At 39.4% G+C, this 20594-nt stretch overlaps 2 protein-coding genes across 3 annotated transcripts; both read left to right on the top strand.

Annotated features, from left to right (window-relative positions):
- Window positions 1-711: 711 nt before the first annotated feature.
- si:ch211-142k18.1 (uncharacterized) lies at window positions 712-4179 on the top strand. Its single transcript, XM_056264466.1, has 2 exons — window positions 712-1297; window positions 3200-4179. Exons 1-2 carry the CDS (start codon window positions 786-788, stop codon window positions 3336-3338), a joined length of 651 nt encoding a protein of 216 aa, XP_056120441.1. The 5' UTR covers window positions 712-785; the 3' UTR covers window positions 3339-4179.
- Window positions 4180-7271: 3092 nt separating this feature from the next.
- chrna2b (cholinergic receptor, nicotinic, alpha 2b (neuronal)) lies at window positions 7272-19318 on the top strand. 2 transcript variants are annotated; one of them, XM_056264463.1, is made up of 6 exons: window positions 7272-7471; window positions 12915-13066; window positions 16067-16111; window positions 16316-16425; window positions 17293-18445; window positions 19163-19318. In XM_056264463.1, the coding sequence occupies exons 1-6, from the start codon at window positions 7408-7410 to the stop codon at window positions 19286-19288; spliced, it is 1650 nt and encodes a 549-aa protein (XP_056120438.1). In that variant the 5' UTR covers window positions 7272-7407; the 3' UTR covers window positions 19289-19318. The 2 variants fall into 2 exon arrangements, with proteins under 2 accessions (XP_056120438.1, XP_056120437.1); XM_056264462.1 differs by having other exon boundaries at window positions 7272-7480.
- The last annotated feature ends 1276 nt before the right edge of the window (window positions 19319-20594 follow it).

Genomic DNA, 20594 nt, shown 5'->3' with positions numbered 1-20594 from the left:
TGACCTCTAAATGATCTGTCTCATTTTAACCTAAGTTACAGGAAATTATTGGAAGATGTGTGTATTTTTCTTTTTAGTCAGTTCTATAATATAATATAATACCCATTTTTTTGCACACAAACATACTGTTTATTCATTAATATTGTTATTCAGCAAGGAATTTGTTAAATTAATTAAAAGTGACAATCAAGACTTTTAGATTGTTACAAAATATTTTTTGTTTGAAAAAATGCAGTTCTTTTGAACTTTCTATTCATCCAAAAATCCTGAAAAAGAAAAGTATCACAGTTTTTAAAATGCAAAAACCAGCATATTAGATTGATTTCTGAAGGATCATGTGACACTGAAGACTGGAGCAATGATGCTGAAAATTCAGCTTATCCATCGCAGGAACAATTGACTTGTTAAAATATATAAAAATAGAAAAGTTTTTTTTTTTTTACAATATTACTGTTTTACTGTACGCAATCAAATAAATCCAGCCTTAGCGAGCATAAGAGACTTCTTTATAAAAACGTTAAAACAACTTATAGACTCAAAACTTCTGAAGAGTATTGTATATTTTCACTTGAGGAGACTTAAGAATCAGACTTGGATTTGAGCTTCTGTTTATTTCTTCACAGATGAGGTCAGAGCTTTAGAGCAGGCGTGATTGTGTGGAAAAGCTTTGAGAGGGTCAACAGGGGACCTCACATTTAGCCTGGGTTCTCATAGCCTGGGTTCTCATCCATCACTCACTCATCAAGTCCCAGGTCATAGAGGTTATTCCGGGACTCTTCTGGGTCATGATGAGGCTGCACTCAACACTGAGCACTTGGCTTTTCACACTCCTAGTGATGCCAGTCTACTGCCAGAGTGGTGATGATGGAGAGTTGGGATCAGGTGACGTCTCCGGGCCTGTGGTCACTGGCAACTCCTCTGCTCCAATCTTCCATGCAGCCGGGGATGAGCCAGACAGAACCAGGCCACTTTTTCAAACCCTGCCAGAGACGGAAGGCGGCGACTGTTATGTCCACTTCCACACCGGCCAAGTCATGACAAGACGGTTACGAGCTTTCAGAGAGGAAGTTGCTTATCTAAAGGCTCTTCAACATGGGAACCAGGCGGTGATGGAGAATCTGGTCCAGTTTGTTGGAGCAGAAATGGGAGATCAACGCTACGAGGAGGTGATCCAAGAAAACATTGTTGGAATCAGGGAGGATCATGTGAGCTGTGAGAGCGTGGTGACAAAAGCAGCAGAGGAGATGGAGAGTCAGCTGGAGGGAGACGCACTAGACACTTCGGCTGGAATTCAAAAGTAAGATGAGTTGAATCCTAATAAGACAGTCATATCCTCTTATCTTCCAGGCAAAACTCCAAGGCTTTTAAAAATGTAAGATGCTTAAAGGCAACAAACCTGAATCGGGGGAATATTTAATAATACGTGGGAGAGAAATTTTTGAGTTAAAATTATGTGATTTGGTTCTCACAGATAAGAAATGGTGATGGAAGATCAGAGGCCATTATTTTATTATTGTATTTTAGGAATTCTTTTATTTAAATTGTATGGATGCACCCGTATTAAAATGGTCAATATGAAAGTCTCTAAACTAATTTGTCTGATACTGTCTACAGAAAACATTCTAATATGCTTATTTGCTGCTCAAGAAACATTTCATATTATTATCAATGCTGAAAATTTTAGACCACTCACTAAATATTGCAGCTTAAAGTAACACCAGGGAACTTTTGCTCTCGGGGTGGGGTCCCCCTACAGTTGGGAAACAGTATTGTCCTCTAGACCTCTACTACTGTCGTAAACTACTGTCGTCATCCTACATGCACGTGCAATTGTTGACAACCATGATAGCCCTGAACACTGTAGGAGGAGGTCACATGCAGGTGTTCTGCTTGCGTCTTGTCTGAAATGTCTTCATCCCAGGTACAGTGGCATATATTTCAGCATGTCATATGAATATAATTTCATGGGTTTTATTTTTTTCTAACGACAAATGATCGCGATGATCACGTTTACAAGCCAGCGTCATTATAGTAGCCTAGTCTATTGGTTACCGTTTTACTGGATCTATATGATACTTCAATGCAATGTTTGAGTGGTAGATAATAACCATATATCGTCAATATTATAATATCAAGCTACCATAAATGAATCTGCAAATTTTACAAATCGATTTGCATTATAGCTTGAGGCAAGACAAATATCACAGACATGTTAGGTATCCTAAATATGATTTTGTACATCTTATATATTTACTTGCAAGAATGTAGCCCCTACCAAACTTGTGCACGCCGTTTAGACACAGGCTTTCATTTGATTTTTTTTTTTTTTTTTGCCAAGTCCGCATCGGTCGGGCACCCCTCCTCCTCCTTCAGCTCACGCCAGTGAGAAAATGCTGGCCCAATGTTGATCCTCGTTCTGCCTTTAATGCGATCACTTTCTCTTTTTCTCTTTTTGCTTTGCTCCGATAAAACCTTTGCTTTCTTGTTTTTCTGTGCTGCTTCGGCCATGACTATAACATTTGGCTCGCACGTCCGATTTTAAGGAAGTGGGGGTGGTGGTGGAAGTGACGTATAAGCCGTAAAGCAGTCGAATTTTGTAGTTCTCTTTGTTCGCCGGTTACTACCCGAAACCCGAAGTTTAAAAGTACGATTAAAAACGCTACAGACCCCGTCAGGCTATGGCAGACGTGTCATTCAACCTATTGTAAGTCGATGTACCATCACAAGAGACTTGGAAATATATTATGAAGGTTGAAAAGTTACCTGGTGTTACTTTAAGAGTCAAGTTGCATTGACTGCATGCATCTACATAAACACTTTCCAGGCAAAATATAGTAAATACGTAACCAAGTAAAACTGTTAAAAAGATCCTAAACAAGAAATATATGCTTATAAACACAGTGAAGATTTGCATATAATGTCTCTAGCCTCAGACTATAGCCACAACGATGCTGCTTTGATTCTGGTCTCTGGGTTTTCCATCACCAGCCTGGACAGTTGGAAGGAATGCGAATTTCAGCCCCTCAGAGGCCCCTGGTTTAAGAAAAACTAAACTGAGGCCCTGAGGAGGCCCCTGTTCATTTCCTCCTCCATCCCTCTCTCTCTCTCTCTCTCTCTCTCTCTCTCTCTCTCTCTCTCTCTCTCTCTGTCTGTCTTGGATTATTTCTGATGTTGTGTCTGCTTTATGTCTTTATCTAAGAATAAAAGAGGAGTCCCTTGCCTTTGAAGAAATGCTGCGTACCGCGTCAGACATCGCCACTCGACTGGAGAGTTCTTCAAGAGCCCTGCATGTGGAGATGATCGCACAGCTGAGGAAGAACATGAGACAGCCACGCTAAACTAAATGACTCGGTGGGAAGCCGTCCAACCTGGAAAAATAGATAAAGTGTCACTTCTGTATTTATCCATATGTTTTAATAACAGTGATACAATGTCATCACTTTAAACAGTCTATATATGTTATCTCCCATCCTTACATAGTTTTTTTTGTGAGACAGAATTATTGTCAGAGGACTGAAACACAAACTATATTTTTCCTCTCTTGTCCAATGTTCATTTGTGAGCCATAATGAAAACATAATGGCTCTGTGTACAAGGAAATTGAAAAAATGATCTTGGCAGTGTGGTGACATCTTAAAAGAATATTCTCTTTCCGAGTACAGACAACCCCGCAGCTATGGTCTGGCTGTCTTGGCGCTAGGGAGCAGATGGTGAAAAGACTGTATGAGGGTCTGGAAATCAACAAGCATGAACTCATATACATTGGAAAGCGAAAGCAAGGCGGAGAAAGAAAAAGAGGAAAAAATATTAAAGTGATGTCACTGAGGAATAAATGAAAACAGAACAGAACCTAAAGAAACAGATGAAGAAAGAGTATGAAATCTTTGCGACCAAAGAATGTTCATTTTCAGTGTATTAGTCAGTTGTTGTCAGTTTTGCTGTATGCATAGTTTGACCCAATTCTGAGTGTATGCTAGTATTTGTATGGTCATAGATACAGCCTGTGTGAGTGAATGAATTACAGGGACATGAAATATATAAATAGCTATTACTATATTGAGCGTTTTATACTTAAATAAATACTATTGATGCTAGTCAGTCTTGATGTGCCATTGTTGAAAATGATATTCACAAAAATTCAACTTTGTAAAAGAATAGCAGGGTTCCTACAGTCATGTACTGTAAAACTGTTTAAAAAAATGAAAAGGTCATGGAAACTTCTATAGTCAATATAGATGTTTCAAGTAATTCCTCAACTATAAATGGCTCTTTGTGTGTGTAAACTCTTTAATTGGATTAAGAATAAAATCCAGATATCACAAATGACAGTAAAAGTCACTGAAAAGTCAATCGGCTTTTTAAAGCTCCAGCCGTAACTTTTTTGGGTTAAAAATTATCCAAAATAATTTTTTGAGAAAATATATAACCAGCCAGTGTTCAACACTATCTGCTTGCCGTAGCTTGATTCAAAGCGGTAAGCTTGTAATAATGTTTTTAATTCCAGTGGTACTGGTGGATTTCAGCGGGAGATTCGAGCATGTCTTTGCGTCATTACGTCACATCTGTACACATAAAGAAGAGTCTCGGCTAGTAGGCTATATTGCGTGTGAGGATCCTGGAGGTGGAGATTTATAGCCTTTTCTCACAGCACTTGATATAATTAAACTTATTAATTTAATGGCGGATCCAGAAAGGTTCAAACGACAATCACCAGTGACAACTAGAGATTCACCTGTTGTAAAATGCAAAAGACTTTGGACTGAGAGTTTGGAAAAAGAGACTGCAACCAGCCCATGCGAAAACAAGGATAAATATCGGAAGGGCATTAAATGTAGTCACGCAATGCTGATGTTGTTAACATTAACAATTTGAGAACAAACTATAATTTGCACGGTTTGACCTTTGACGTGATATGATAAGCGATCGTTAGATTTAACCAGCGCGATTTCCTGCTGGATTTTACTTACTTGTACAGATGTCATTTTAGGGTGAAAATTATTATGTTGGTCATAGTTCCAAAGAGTAGAATCTGTGATTCTTAAAGCCAGTATTTGGTGATTGACAGCTGCACATCCCTGCAGTGCAATGCCGAGGTACAACTCACGTAAAGTTGATAATTCCGCGAATGACTGCAATTGCAGATTTCAAACAGAGATGGCGACAAAGAGGAAAAACTGCGGACTGCATAATATTCTTAATAACTAGGCTAAATTTATTTATAACATTTTCTAACACACTTCTCCATGATATGACCATGTTTATCTTATTTTCATTTTAAATAATCCCCTTAATTAAACATTTCAATACAGAACCCACCTCAGATTGCTTTTAATCAATGCAGAAAATCATAAAAACAGATTAACACGATCTGTTCCTAAATTATGATTCAGGTTTGGGCTTAGCCCACCCCTGCCCATGCCTAGAACCGACCCTGATCGGCTTGCAACTCACAATACAGAATTGTAACAATTGGGCTGCTTTTATTAACAAAATGTAAAAATGACATATTACTGCCTACTTGAATGTCTAAAATATATTTATGTATAGGCTATAAATAAAAATGAAGTATAAATCTAAACAATTCTGTCATTAATTAGGCTACTCACCCTCATGTCATTCCAAACCCATAAGCCTTTCGTTCATCTTCGGAACACTAATTAAGATCTTTTTTTCTGAGTTCTGTGCTTCCATGGACAGCTAGGCTAACTGCCACTTTGATGCTTCAAAAGGTTCAAAAATATATCATAAAAACTAATCCATATGAATTGAGCGGTTTAGTCCAAATTTTCTGAAGAGACTCAATCGCTTTATATTAACATATTCAACCGAACCTGCTTGACACGCGAGAACAAACCTCTTGGAAGCTCAAACGAGAATGAATCTCATTGGTTGATGCTTTCCTTACCACAACTGTTTAGGCTATATGTGAATAAAAGCCTAAATTCAGCCTGTTCATCATTAAGCGATCGTGCCTCTTCAGAAAATGTTGGACTAGCAAACCGCTCAATTAATATGGATTAGTTTTACGACCTTTTTATGAACTTTTTGAATTTTTAAAGTGTCAGTTCCATAGCTGTCAATCAACGGAGGGACAGAAAGCTCTCAGATTTCATAAAAAAAAATCTCCATTTGTGTTCCAAAGATGAACGAAAGTCTTACGGGTTTGGATTTGGAACAACACGAGGGTGAGTAGAAAGAAAGATTTTTTTTTCTTCATTTTTGGATGAACTAGTCCTATTGTCATGGCAATGTTCCGTTCTGTTTGCTTTTATTTTGACATTCATTTTCGTTATTTGACTATTATCATTCCTGGTATCTCCTACTTAGACCTATTCCTGTTGCATTTTACCCTAAAAAAGACTGTTTTGTTGGATATTCCCTCGTCTTCGTGCGTGACAATAGGCTATTCCTCTATCCATAATCGGTTCACATAATCTTTCAGTATTCCAGTCGAGTCCTGTGTGTTTAATCAGCATAAATGGTATTATGAATAGATTCTAATGGAGTCTCTGTCTCTTGGAAAAAAAAAGAAAAGAAAAGAAAACTGCGTGTCTTGCACCGAATTCTGCCTGAGTTCTCGCCTTTCTTCAGCATTTATTCAGCTACCCTGACCTCTAGCGGTCATAAGATGTAATAACATTTGAATCACTTAAAATTCAATAGGTTTGGCCAGAGCCGTTGAGGTTTGGCCCAGAAATATCCCCCTCCCCCCTCAGGTTTGTTATACGCGTTCGCGCACTTAGGCTATCCGTTAAATGTGTGTTCATTATACTGTTTATATAAGAAAGAAATGACCTTTAGATTAGTTGCTAATTGATTTTGAAATCGGGTCACGCTCGTGAACTTGTGATGAGGTCCCTCCCTCCCTTTCTGCCTGACATGAAAGTGGATGGGCGGACTGAGAGAGGGATGCTCAGTCTGGAGTAAACCCTGGAAACAGCAGGAGCCAGGTCATGAGTGCATCTATGCATTTTTTTGACACAGATGGAGTTACTCTGGGATATATCTGCTTCTAAAAATCCTTATTTTGGGATGCATATGGAAATAAATAATACTTTTGCAGCACGGAATCTGTGTACCTGATCTTCAGCTGAACAGGTGCGCAAAACTTAATCTTATCATCGTGCCTTTTCACGTAGAAGAGCAGGAAACTTCGAGTTTGGAGAAATATGGATAAACACGGGATTTATGCAACTTAAATCGAAACACATTTATGACAAACGCCAATTCTGCCAGCATTTAAAATAGATAAAAAAAAAAAAAAATTGTGTGAGAGGAGATCATCTCACCCTAAATAGCCTACAACCACCAGCCCCAGATGTAGAATGAGAATGACAACACAACAGAAAACACAGAAGCCATGAGAAAAACTGAATTATACGGAAACTGTCGCGTGGAATTGGCTGTATGATGGAGCGCTTTGAGAAGCCGCGGTTCTTCCTGCGGATTACTCTTCTCTTCACTATCCTATGTGAGTCAAGTAAGTTTCACTTCTGTTTTTGTTTCGTTTTTTCTCACATTTTTCCACAAATATAGCTATTGTTTAAGAAATGGAGAGACTCGTGGAACTGGTCATTAACTGTCCAAACTGCTTTTGGCAGGTCAAACAGTTGGCATGCGCCCAAAACACTGGTCAGTAGCTCTTTGTTGCTGGTCTAAGTTGGTCCGCTAGCCACCCAGGACCAGAAACAAAAAAGTTCATCTTAAGATACATTTTCTATAAAGTTTATATTTGTTTGCTTTATGTGTGTTTTAGGCATTACTAACGTGCATTGGTGACTGATCAATTTGCTTTCTCTGCTGCTTTTTTAAGCTGTTTTTGGTGGTTAAACCAAGACCAGCAAATCATCGAGGGGTATACGAAAGGGTACAGTGTAGCTATTTGACTCCCACATCCACATTCAGAGCATAGCTGTCAACCCTCCCGTTTTTTCCGGGTTTCTCACGTATTTTAGCTCTTTTCCCGCTGTCTTCCCGTTTTATTATTTTCCCGTAAAATATCCCGTATTTTTACGCTCTGATTGTGTGAGACGTACATGCTCGGGCAGATTCGGCTTGAAGTCGTTCATCCTCGGATGCGGCGCCGCGCGCGCTGTTACAAAAAAAGCTGTGCACACAGCCAAGCGAAATGGGGTCTTGCCGGTCTTGCGCACCCAACGCGTAATCTTTGCCGCGTTTGTGCGGACGCGTCAAGTATAAACAATTCCGTGTCAGCGCGCGCTTTGATCGGTAAAGGAGCACAGACCTCTCCCTAATCATCTCCAGCAGCCCCCGAAGCACCACGTACCGTTTCCCTCGTAAGCTGATATTAGTATTTAAACATTCTCTGATAAAAAATGTTTAAAAAATGACACACTTTCTCTAATACACACACACACTGTCTCTTTCTCTCTCACTCATTTGTAGTTATAAACTCTTTAGACTTTTAATGATTAGTGCTTTATTTTTAAAGTTTGTGGTGGGTAAGAATCGTGTAAAAAAATTCCCTTATTTTGGGGATGGATTCCGGGAAATCTCCCTTATATTCAATGTTCAATGTTGACAGCTATGATTCAGAGATGTGTAGTATATGCATTAGAATGGCACGCACGGCTGCCAGTAAAATTAAACGTCCTCTCCACGGCCAAGTGTGCATGTCGCTTAAATCAAGGCAGATTTATTGGGCTTGCTCATCACTCTACGTTTACGCTCGCACTCTTCATTTATGTGTCCGCTCGCTGTCAGCAGCCGCTGGACGCCTGATGAATGAATATCACTGCGGGCCTCTGACACTAACCTGACTCCGCCAGATGGATTTGCTCCGCATATCCATCTGGAAACCTTCCGTTGAAGTAGTTTTGGTAAGGGGCGAAAATACTGGTTAGCTGATTGGCCTATGTTGGTGATAGACGGGCCAAATCAACCAATCAGATCAACGAAGCATATGACGTACTAACAGAGCGTATCTTTTCCTCTGAGAAAAGCCTCCAGAGCAGTGTTTTGCTCTTCTTTCAGTGAAGAAATACTCTGTAATTCCGATAAAACTTGCTCGATAGCCACGCTGATGCTAGTTTCATCCGCTGAAGCCGACATGTTCTTTAGACTGAACTGACGCGCTTCTCGTTGCGTCACACCTCAACCCGCCTCAAAGCCAACGCTGATTGGACGTTCGTTTGGTGAACTGCTCCCAAATTTTCTTTAACGGAAAGTATCCAGACTGATCTGCGAGTGAAACCTTGAAAGCTCGCGAGATCAGGATGGTCTCACGAGGCTACTCTGACACCTCCCGAGCGCTCGAACTGCAGCTGGATGCACTTTACCACCGCTCTTTGCATCGGGTTGGCTTAAGAACATCCCGCGCTTTGGAGAGTTTCCAGAGTTGAACGGAGATACACGTTGCCAATCAATTTCAGGTCCGACGCTTTGATCTAGCTAGCCTATAGTAGACCGTATCGAACCCGTCCACCTGCTGTGCTCCTCACACACTCACAGACTGGAGAACAGATGCGCTATTGGAGAGGCTGCAGAACTGACGCAGGCGTCACCATTCCAAACTGGAATTCTGATCGAGGCTAGGAAGCTGATGTTCATTTAAACACAAAATAAAGAAAATTACGGTAACCATAGTTTCTATAGTAGGCTTTTGTTACTTAAAAAAAGATCTCGTTGTGCTATAGCCTGCACACACAATTGTCTATTTAATTTTAATTAAAAATTTTAATTAATTAAGATTCAAAATTGTATTTCTCATTTTATTATAAAATTAAGACAATTAGAAGACAATTAGTGGAAACATTGTAAACATAAAATCAAGACGAGATTATAGAAATTATTGTAACAAGTGGACAAAAAGTTACGACAATCACTTAAAAAAATGCAGTGTAAAAGAATGATCTTACATCATTTTGTTTATTTTTATGACAATGGTGCACTGTAAAAAATGATCGTAACGGTAAAAGACTGTAAAAATGCTACAGTGCAAAACTGTTAATTGGTTAACAGAAAGTTTCCTTACTAAATACGGTAAATAACTGTGATAGATGTAATGGTACATTTAATGTAATTTTACTGTAAAATACCGTTAAATTTACAGTTTTTGAAAGTGAAAAGAACAACTCATTGTATAATTTACAGTGGAAAAACGTAAATTGACATCCCCACAATTCCCTGCATGACACTTCACATTTGATTTATTTTTGTTGAAATAACTGTTTCTTCTTAGTTTTCTTAGTTCTTTTCTAATCAGTTATGTACATTAGGATTTTATGTTACATTTAATGTTGTTAAATTAATGTTTATTGCATTCAGTTATGTACATTAGGATTTTATGTTACATTTAATGTTGTTAAATTACTGTTTATTGCATTTTTAAAATTTCATGTGTGTTACCATGATGGTGTTTAATGTTTGTGCGAATAACACTGTGTAGCTTCAATATAATAGTATTAACTTTCTTGTGGAAGATTGCTTGAGATGAGCTTTGATTGATCATGTGACTCATCACTGCGGTGATGATTGTTGGTTGTCAGTGTATTACAATGGTGCCAAACAGATATTAATACTTCAATAGATTGGTAAATTATCATTATATCAGATAATGAATTACGGTTTAATACTGTAAATTTTACGTTAAGACTGTAAAACCTAAACCGTTGATACCGTATTTTTGACGGTAAAGTTCTGGTAACCACAGCTGCCAGTTTTTTTCCGTAAAAACAACGGGATTTTTTTTACAGTGTGAGTAATACAAAGTTACCACAGTCTAGCTGTGCTTTATTTTAGTGGATATATGGTTTAAAAAAAATGGATATATGGTCTGCACATTTTTACCAATTAAACCATTTTGCCGGTTGGTTAATGAACACCTCCTTTATTTTAAGCTATAAATTAATCATTTGGGTTATATATTTAGATAGGCTGTTTTCTTCTAAAAATATAAAATTCCTGCCTCAGAGTAATAATAGATTTGAACCGCCTGGCCATGATATGCTTAAAAAAAGCAAGAAATGTGTCAGAGGTGAGAAAATATTTTCCTCCCCATCTGCAGGCCACTGACTGTATTCGTTGGCTGTGCTTGGGTTTCACATCATGTCCCACTGTGCTAATGCCCTGTTGTGCAGACCCTAAATCTGACTTGTTAATGGCATGTTGTCATTCGCCCAGAGTGTGACTCATTGTGCCAGCATGACCCATGGGAGCTCACTTCACCACACTGCAAATGAATGTGCTTAGAGAGCAACTCCAGCCACGCTACTGCACTCAAATAGCAGGCCTGACACATACTATCTGCAAACCCTGTCCTCAGGGTTCTGTGTTAATGCCTCCTCAGACCTCAGCTCAGAGATGAGACCGGAGGTGGCCGGCTTAATGGTGTCTACGCTCTGTCCTGCATTGGTGTCAACCAAAAGTGCAGAGATTACAGGGCATCTCTTCCTGGAAAATGAAGAGAATCAATCTCATTCAGTTAGCCACACTGGCCCACATATCATTAAAAACTGTTGGCTTTTTCACATATCAGGTGTTTGAAGCAATGTTCTTGAGATAGCTTTTTTTTCGTACTGTAGGTCTAAAGGAAAACTTAAATAGAACAGTAAAGAGTAATGGTTCTCAAGCAGCGTTTTCAGTGTACCAGGAAGCACTGCAACTTTTCACAGTTTGAATCACTCCGCTTGTCCGTGTTAGCACATTCCAGCAGCCTGTCACTCGTTTTTGCATTTAAACACGAGAGACTCATTGCAGTGAAATAAAAAAAGAGCTAGAATATATATATATATATACAGTATATATATATAAAAAAAATTTTTATCAAACTGTTTTTAAAACTACACTATGTTACTTTTATCACCATGTAATTTGGGCGGTTGCAAAAATAATACTGTATGACAAAAAGCAAATCCCGCCCTACATTTCTTCTTGTTTGAGAAGCCGTTTCACTTGGATATATACGTCACATAGGGAAGAAAAGACTCGCAACTTCCATTCCATGCTGACTTTAAATACAGGAGTGAATCCTCGAAATAATTGTTCTGTATGAATACGGAACACAACTCACTCCCGAAGGCACAATGATTGACACAGTGGTAACCATGGTGAATTCAAATTGACAACCGAATTTAGCAGCAGTGTGTAGGCCAGAAAAACAACAGAACAGCAGCACAGTAGACTGCAAAAATGAATTGTATTTCTGCAACATATTTGTATGATAGGCTATAGTAAGAGTAACTTAGTAGGTGATAAGAGTGTGAAATTTTGAATGGGTCGTTGAATCATTTACTCAACCAATTCCTTAAAACACACTGATTAATTCAGGAACGAAACACCTGCTGTGTTTTGTGTTGCTCAGAGACGTGCAGGGGTTCTTTGTTTGGAAGTATTTTCATTGTTGGATCAACAACAGACAAAGTAAGTAACTGGCAATATTGTTGCCTAAAATGTAAGTTACTCAATATTAACTTTTTATTGTTTAGGTAATATTACACTGACAAATCATGCTCTTTCCAGCTGGGATGACTTGCGGCACTTTGGAAGCACACAGCACTCTTGCTCGTGTGATATTGCTTAAGTTTAAGCGTGTGAAATAATTCGCCTGGAAACATTTTTGAGCAAATCCATTACTGCCAGTCGACGGATGAGAAGTGATGGTGCGTGTAATTATATATGATTAGAGAAATGAATGAGAGTTAATCCCCTGATGAAGCACTTTAATACTATATGTTTGACTTATTTAACATGCAAATAGTGGCGCACAGTAAACCCTAGATAAATTAAAAGACTCTCTGACTGTCCCATTAGTTCATTAAGTATTTAGAGTCTAGCTTGCTGAATTCACACTTGCTTAATGATTTTTCATGCCATTCTCAAATCTATAAGAAAACGTTCAAAACGCTGAGCGTGTGAAACTGCTTTAAAAGTTTAAATGTCTTTTCCACTGACAGTTTCTTGTTGTGAGAGGACTCACTCACATGCTGAAGATGATCTCTTCAAAAAGCTCTTTGATGGCTACAACAAGTGGTCAAGGCCTGTACCAAACACCTCTGATGTTGTCATCGTCAAGTTCGGTTTATCTATCGCCCAGCTGATTGATGTGGTAAGGTACTACAGGCTATATCTTGAAAAGAGGGAATACAAAGTATGTGTGGGTCAGTGGCACCCAAATTATCATGATTTCCACATGTTAACACCTGGAAATTCCTACTAATTATATTAACTGTACTAACTATGCTATATTATATAGGACTTACATACAGTTATAGTTAAACCTATATATGCTCATGTTCATAGAAATCTTATTATACTTTTGTAAGTAAACATACTATTTTTATGCTATTACTATAATACAACTAGTACTTTGTCAGATTGCAATTGAGATAAATTGAAGAAAAAACTGAGAAGACTTGTCCCTGTCCCTGTCATTAGTTTACACAACTTCAGACTTCCATTCATTTCAAACCTTTAAAAAATATATACAGTTAAAGTGCATCCTTGATCAATATTGGGGAACAACGGTTTGTTTTGGCCCAAGGCATTTAAAGCTTAGTGTATAATAACGATAAATAACTAAATGCCGGTTGTTATTTGTTTTGGTTACATATGTCATGAAATATTAATTTAATAGAGGAAGTGCAAGTAACACCAACACCAACTTCCTACAGTAAATTGCCATATTAAGAGCCCTAAAACCTTAGAATCTTGATGAATTCGCCTTTGGCTAAGCCACACCCTAGAATGTAGATTGACCAATCACAGCGCAGCCAAGAACGAGCTCCCACAGTGGTTCGTCCGACACTTTTTCACAGCGCTCCATTGACTTTAACACAGGCGTCTCATATTTTTGGTCTCGGCCGGCTATTACCGTCGTAGTTTTATCAAAAATATGGTTAAACGTTGTGCCTGGGGCATTTGTAACACAGATACGCGTTTCCCAGAGAGGTTGGAGGGGGGTGTCCGTTTTTTTCCCTTCCCAAACCGAAGTCAAATCCTGACAAGTGTCGTCTAGACTCTAGCACACGCTGCTAATAAATACAACGTTATACTCGCGTAGTCCGTTTGCTTTGTAATAACGATTATAGAAGTGAATAGAGACCTACCCAGCTTTGCATGAATAGTGTTGCTCCTTGATATTGTTAGTCCCAACATTCGTCTCGATTAGTAGAATATGCGGTGGTTAATTTTTTGACTGTGACCGGTATAACGTTAATGCTTTTGCCTCTATTTGGATGCCTTGTTGTTCCTTGCGTTTCACCTGTATGTCGTGAATATAGCCTTCGAACGTATATTGCAGCCCCCTTTGCCTACTTCTATCGGACACTTTATTTGCTGCTTTATAAAAGTTTGATAAAATGTCAGCAGGAAGAGCTGTCACAGCATAAGCCATGTTGATACCAGAGCCCAGATGAAGTTTGTTTGTCGGACGTAGCAACAGTAACTAAGGGGGGTGGGGCTTAGCCAAAGGAGAATTAGGGTACATGGTCCTTGAAGTATCCAGGTCCATCAGAAGATTAAAGGGTCACTTCACCCATTTGCATTAAGGTTTGTATTGTTAGAAACCCAGTCATATATTATAATGATGGTGGAATTTTGCTTGTTTTTTTTCTGAGATGGGAGAAAAAAGGATTTAAGTGTTTTACTTCCGTCCTATCGTGACGTAAATATCGTCATTTTGCGTCACGATAGGACGGAAGATAAATTTCATTGAAAAGTGTATAGACTACAAACACAAGCTCATCATTTATTCAGGGTGTGGGACTCACTCACGCTACAGACCTATTACAGATCAGTGGGTGGGACTTCACTTGCAGATACAGAAAGCAATATCAGCCATCTTGTTTGGAAGCTAAGCTAACAAGCGCTTTGGAGATAGGAAGTTATGACAATGACGGAAGAAACAAACATGATATGGAAGAAGAGGATTTTGAAATTCTGCTGCTCGAATCCGGTGTTCGTGGCTATCTTTACGAGCCGCAATATAGTGAAGAGCAGCTGAGGCTGATGGAGGAACAGGAGGCGGCTGCCTGTCGCGTACGAGGAGCCCGGACTGGCTCGCGCTGAGGCGGACTGAAGCGGACGAGGAGCCCGGACTGGCTCGCGCTGGGCGGACTGCTGGTGCGTGTGCTCTCGCTGTGCGCTACGGACACAGATAGAGTCCGTCTGCTGCAGAGAATTTCAACAAGGCAGTTTCTCCTGGACGAAATCTCTGGATCAGACGAGCACACGGACGTTTGTGTTGTGATGTGAACCATCGTAGTGTCGCACCGCATTTGTTCTGACTGAACATCCAGGTATCATGAAATAATTCACCATATAGAAAGAAATACAAACGAGGAGTAATTCGCTAATGAGTTTGCCAATGTAACGGGGTTCGTTGTTGTGGGAAGAATGAGACGGGAATCGGCGAACATTTAAACATTTTAATAGTAAAATAAACAAATACAAAACAAAAGTATAAGCGAGCAGCCCCTCACTGCTGGCCACACACAACAGAAACAAAACACAACATAAAATCAGGCCTGTTCCTCACTCGATCTGCCCTGTCGTCGCTCCTCGTTTTATGTGTCCGCTCCTCGGTGAGAGACGCTAGAGAGACAAGTGCGTCTCACAGGTGTCGTTCATTATCACTCGCGCCACCGGCCTCGCGCCGCTCTCACGTCCCTCGCCCTCGTCCTGCTCGCCACAGCCAACTAACTATACATTTTGTGTGAAATGAATTTCTAACTCTGGTGGCAGCTCACGTTAGCCTTGTAGACGAGTGATTTATCTGATGTTTGCGCTGTTCTTGAGTAGTGGGAGTGGCTTGCGGAGCTGTGCAATGTGGTGCATTGTGGGAGTTGTTGTCTTTCATACAAATGCGCCCTAAAGTTATTTTCTGTCTTTTCTCGGTCAAGAGGGCATCAAATTCAAAATTTCTTTTACATTTCGACTACATATATGACCCACTTTCAATAAAGATTAATGTTGAAATGGGTGAAATGCTCCTTTAAATTTAGAAGGTGTTTGTGACCTTTCTGAACCAAAAGCTTTCTGCTGGAGCAAACCCAGCATCCTGACTCTTCTAATACCCACTGTCCTTCCTTCTTTTCCTCCTCTACAGGATGAGAAGAATCAGATGATGACAACAAATGTCTGGCTAAAGCAGGTATGTTCAGCAGGAAAGTTAATATGAGGAACGGAGAATTTATTTATTTATTTTTCAAAATATCTGGCACCATAAATAAGAGCAAAGTCGGTTAATTAATAAAATGATTATAATAATAACAGCCTCAAATTGGCAAATAATGGTGGTAGACATTTTGTAATGAATTAGTTTTCATTTCTTAAATACTTTTGGCCTCTCTCTCAGGAGTGGAATGACTATAAACTACGCTGGAAGCCTTCAGACTATGACAATGTGACTTCTATCAGGGTTCCGTCTGAACTTATCTGGGTCCCGGATATAGTCTTGTACAACAAGTGAGTAACAATTTATCTAAGCTAAACAACACTCAACATGATTTCCCACAAGCTAGATGCAACGAAATCAAGCCAGAGTGTAAAAGGCTGTTTTAAATGCAGAGTCGGATGATCTATGAGCTGTAGCCAACTCTATGTAATACAATGCCGTTAGAGTTGCACTTAAACTGAAATGAACTCACACGTTGGTTTAGACTACCACCTGCTGTTTGAGTGTGTTAATGCAGAGGCAGTTCATACACTGTTTACTGCTGGATCATTATTAAAATATGGGAACAATTCTGTCCTGTCTGAAAAAGATTTCATTGTCAGGAAACTCCATGTGAAAGGGATATACATGACATAGCTTATAAAATAATATGAAAATAGTTTGACTATATAGTTTTGGAATTTATTTATTTATTTAAAGCATCATTAATGTGATATAAATAAAATAGAAAAAATAACCAAAATCTATAAAAATCCTATAATCAAAGTGTCTTACTGTAAAACTTATTAAAACATCAGCCATTGTTACTGTCAAAGCTGCAAGCATGCTGAAATACCTCTCGTCTCCTTCATCTGGTACACCACTTATGCATTTATATTACATCATAATTAATTAATTAAATAATATTGCTTGGGTTTATTTTATCAGTTAAAAGTCTAAAAAGTCCTATTACCAAACTGGGTATATTTAGTGTGCAAATAAAACATCACATCCATTGTAACAGTCATTGTATCTGCAAGCATAGTTTTAATTGCGTCAAAGCAAATTTAAAAACGTGCCAAATTAATCCTGCTGAATTGTAGATGCATGAAACCATTTTACCGCTTTTCCTGCAGTAAAGCGGCAACTGCTGAAATAGATGTTGTTGTCCTTTTCAGTGCAGACGGGGAGTTTGCAGTGACCCACATGACCAAAGCCCACCTCTTCCACACAGGTAAAGTGCGCTGGGTTCCACCTGCCATCTACAAGAGCTCATGCAGCATCGATGTCACCTTCTTCCCCTTTGACCAGCAGAACTGCAAGATGAAATTCGGCTCGTGGACTTACGACAAAGCCAAGATCGACCTGGAGCGCACCGAGAACACGGTGGACTTGAAAGATTACTGGGAGAGCGGCGAGTGGGCCATCATCAATGCTGTTGGCACCTACAACACCAAGAAGTATGACTGCTGCCATGAGATCTACCCAGACATTACCTACTTCTTCATCATTCGCCGTCTCCCGCTCTTCTACACCATCAACCTCATCATTCCCTGCCTGCTCATCTCCTGCCTAACTGTGCTGGTTTTCTACCTCCCGTCAGACTGCGGTGAGAAGATCACACTGTGTATCTCAGTCCTCCTCTCGCTCACTGTCTTCCTGCTGCTCATCACAGAAATCATCCCGTCCACCTCGCTCGTGATCCCGCTCATCGGCGAATATCTGCTCTTCACTATGATCTTCGTCACCCTGTCCATCGTTATCACCGTCTTCGTGCTTAACGTCCATCACCGCTCGCCCAGCACTCATAAGATGCCCCATTGGGTTCACTCGGTCTTCTTGGATTTGATCCCACGGTGGCTGTTTATGCGCAGACCTGCACCGGACAGCCGTCGCAGGCAGAAACTCCTCCTCCTGCAGCGGCAGGGCCAAGGAATGACGTCCCGGGTGCTTGGACCGGCAAACTCAACCCTCAGTACGTCTACTAGCTGGTTCAGAGGGGAGAACTCTGGGGAGGAGTCCCGCAGGCGCTACTGTTATAAGGACTTAGAACTGGGGACGCTCTCCTCCGCGATCTCACTGTCACTCCAAACTGCTTCGCCCTGCCCTCTTGGCTCAACTCCACCTACTCTACAGAATTTCGGTCCTTCCCCTAGACTGGAGATGGGCGTGGCTTCCAGGCAGCCCAGTGGAAGAGCTACTGTCACGAAGCGGCCTGACAACCTGATAGCAGACAAGCCAGGGTTTCCTCTGTCCCCCAGTGTCCTGCAAGCTCTGGAGGGGGTCCACTACATAGCAGACCACCTGAGAGCAGAAGACGCTGACTTTAGTGTAAGTTTCTTTCAGATTTGTGTTGGTGTAAGATTTTATTTTGGTTTTGAGAGAATTCTCTTACCAGGGCTGCATTCATTTGATCAAAAATACAGTTATATTGTGAAGTATTACTATTTCAAATAACTGTATAAAATAAATCTATTTTAATATTCCCAAATTTAATTTATTCCAATCCTGTGTTGTCAAAGCTGAATTTTCAGCATCATAATTAGGCCACTCCAGTTTTCAGCGTCACATGATCCTTCAGAGATCATTCTAATATGATGATTTGCTGCTCAATAAACATTTCATATTATTATCAATGTTGAAAACAGTTGTGCTGCCTAATATGTTTGTGGAAACTGTGATATATATTTACATCAGGGTAATATCTTGATATGATATATCAGGTATAATATAAAGTTAAAAATAACAGCATTTATTTGACAGAAATCTTTTGTAACATTATAAATCATGATGCATTTCACATATAAATAATCCTGCTCCTAAACTTTTGAACGGTAGTATATAAAATTGTAATTTAAATATTTTTCAATTAATTATGTTTTAATATTTATTTATAAAATAAATGACATTTTCCCATAGCTTTCATGCTACAGTAGATCTATATTTCACCGAGAAAGGATTAGTCAAGTCAACATCAAAGTTTGACTCCCAACTTTTATTTTCTAGTTGTGTTAATCCACTCATCATTTGTCTTATCTCTTCACACAGGTAAAAGAGGACTGGAAGTATGTTGCTATGGTAATAGACAGAATCTTCTTATGGATGTTCATCATAGTGTGTTTGCTGGGCACAATCGGGCTGTTTCTCCCGCCCTGGCTCGCAGGCATGATCTAGAAAACACTCCAGTGAGTACATATGAACAATAAGGACTTCTAACTTATGGGCTTCCACTGGAAGAACCAGCATGGGGACACAACGCCAATCCTAGCAGGGATATTTCCCCTGCATGTGGTAAGAAAATGCATGTTTGACATCAGGAATGTGGCACCAAACGCCTGATTTTTTTTAGGACAAAAATTAAGAGGAGGTAAGCTTGTATATGAAAAAGCTTGTATTTGAATGTAGCTACTGTATAACCTTTAATATTATTGTCCAAATTAAAAGTGCCAACTGGACAAGATACACAGTGACTTACTTCAATTACACAAATAAAATCACTGCGGTTGGTATTTCTCATATCTTGTTACTGCTCATATCAAGGAGTGCACACTAAAAAGATATAGACCGCTCTAGCGCTTAATAAACAGAACTGCATTAGTTTTGCGGAAGAACATTGTAGCAAGAGCTACTTCTCTCTGTTTATGTCTATGACGAGTCACACACGTACTGGGCTACTCCGCAGTGGTACGACCCGACCGATCTAAAATAATCCGAATATAAACACTTATTACAGGTGTACCGTGGTGATTTAGGATAATACAAAAACACGGTTTGGAAAATGGATTCATGATGTACACACTTATTATATAAATACAAAGAAAGTTACAGACTGCAGCTAAGTTCACCTAAAAGTGAAGTCAAATTAGTAATTTACTCACACTTGTCTTTACAAAACTCTATGCATGTCTTTGTTTGTTCAATGGAACATGAAGATATTTTCAGAACTGTTTCAGTGTTTGGCAACAGTTTTGTATTAAGCTATTTTGTGTTCTGGAGAAGAAAGAAAGTCATAAAGGTTTGGAATGATGTGGGTGGTTAAACGAATTCCTTTAAAGGGGCTGGCTATATGTAAGAATGTTCATGTATTAATTACTTTGTAGCCTATTGCCAACATGCGAACAGCTTGTATATGAAAAAAATATATTTATAATGCGAACAATTTGTAATGAAAATTTTTTTTTTTCGCGCCGCCCTATAGCCTTTCTTCCTTTCTATGACACATGAAACAAATGCTTATACAATGTCCAGGATAATGCAGAAAGAGCCATTCTGTACTGTAATGTCAATGTGTCATGCAAAGAAACGGTGTAATTTAAACTAGTCTCACATAGCCAGATCTATAGAGTCTATAGTCTCAAATAGGCCTACTGTATACTTTAGTCAAACAAACTATCACAACAGTTTAATTTGAATTACCTCATCTGTCGACATGATGCCAGTGAATTGCAGAGCTTGTGCAAACATATCTACGTCACTATGA

Source organism: Rhinichthys klamathensis, unplaced genomic scaffold, assembly GCF_029890125.1.
Source record: "Rhinichthys klamathensis goyatoka isolate OS25496 unplaced genomic scaffold, OSU_Roscu_1.1 h1tg000221l_1, whole genome shotgun sequence".
Lineage (NCBI taxonomy): Eukaryota > Metazoa > Chordata > Actinopteri > Cypriniformes > Leuciscidae > Rhinichthys > Rhinichthys klamathensis.
This window is presented reverse-complemented; position numbering and strand designations above follow the sequence as displayed.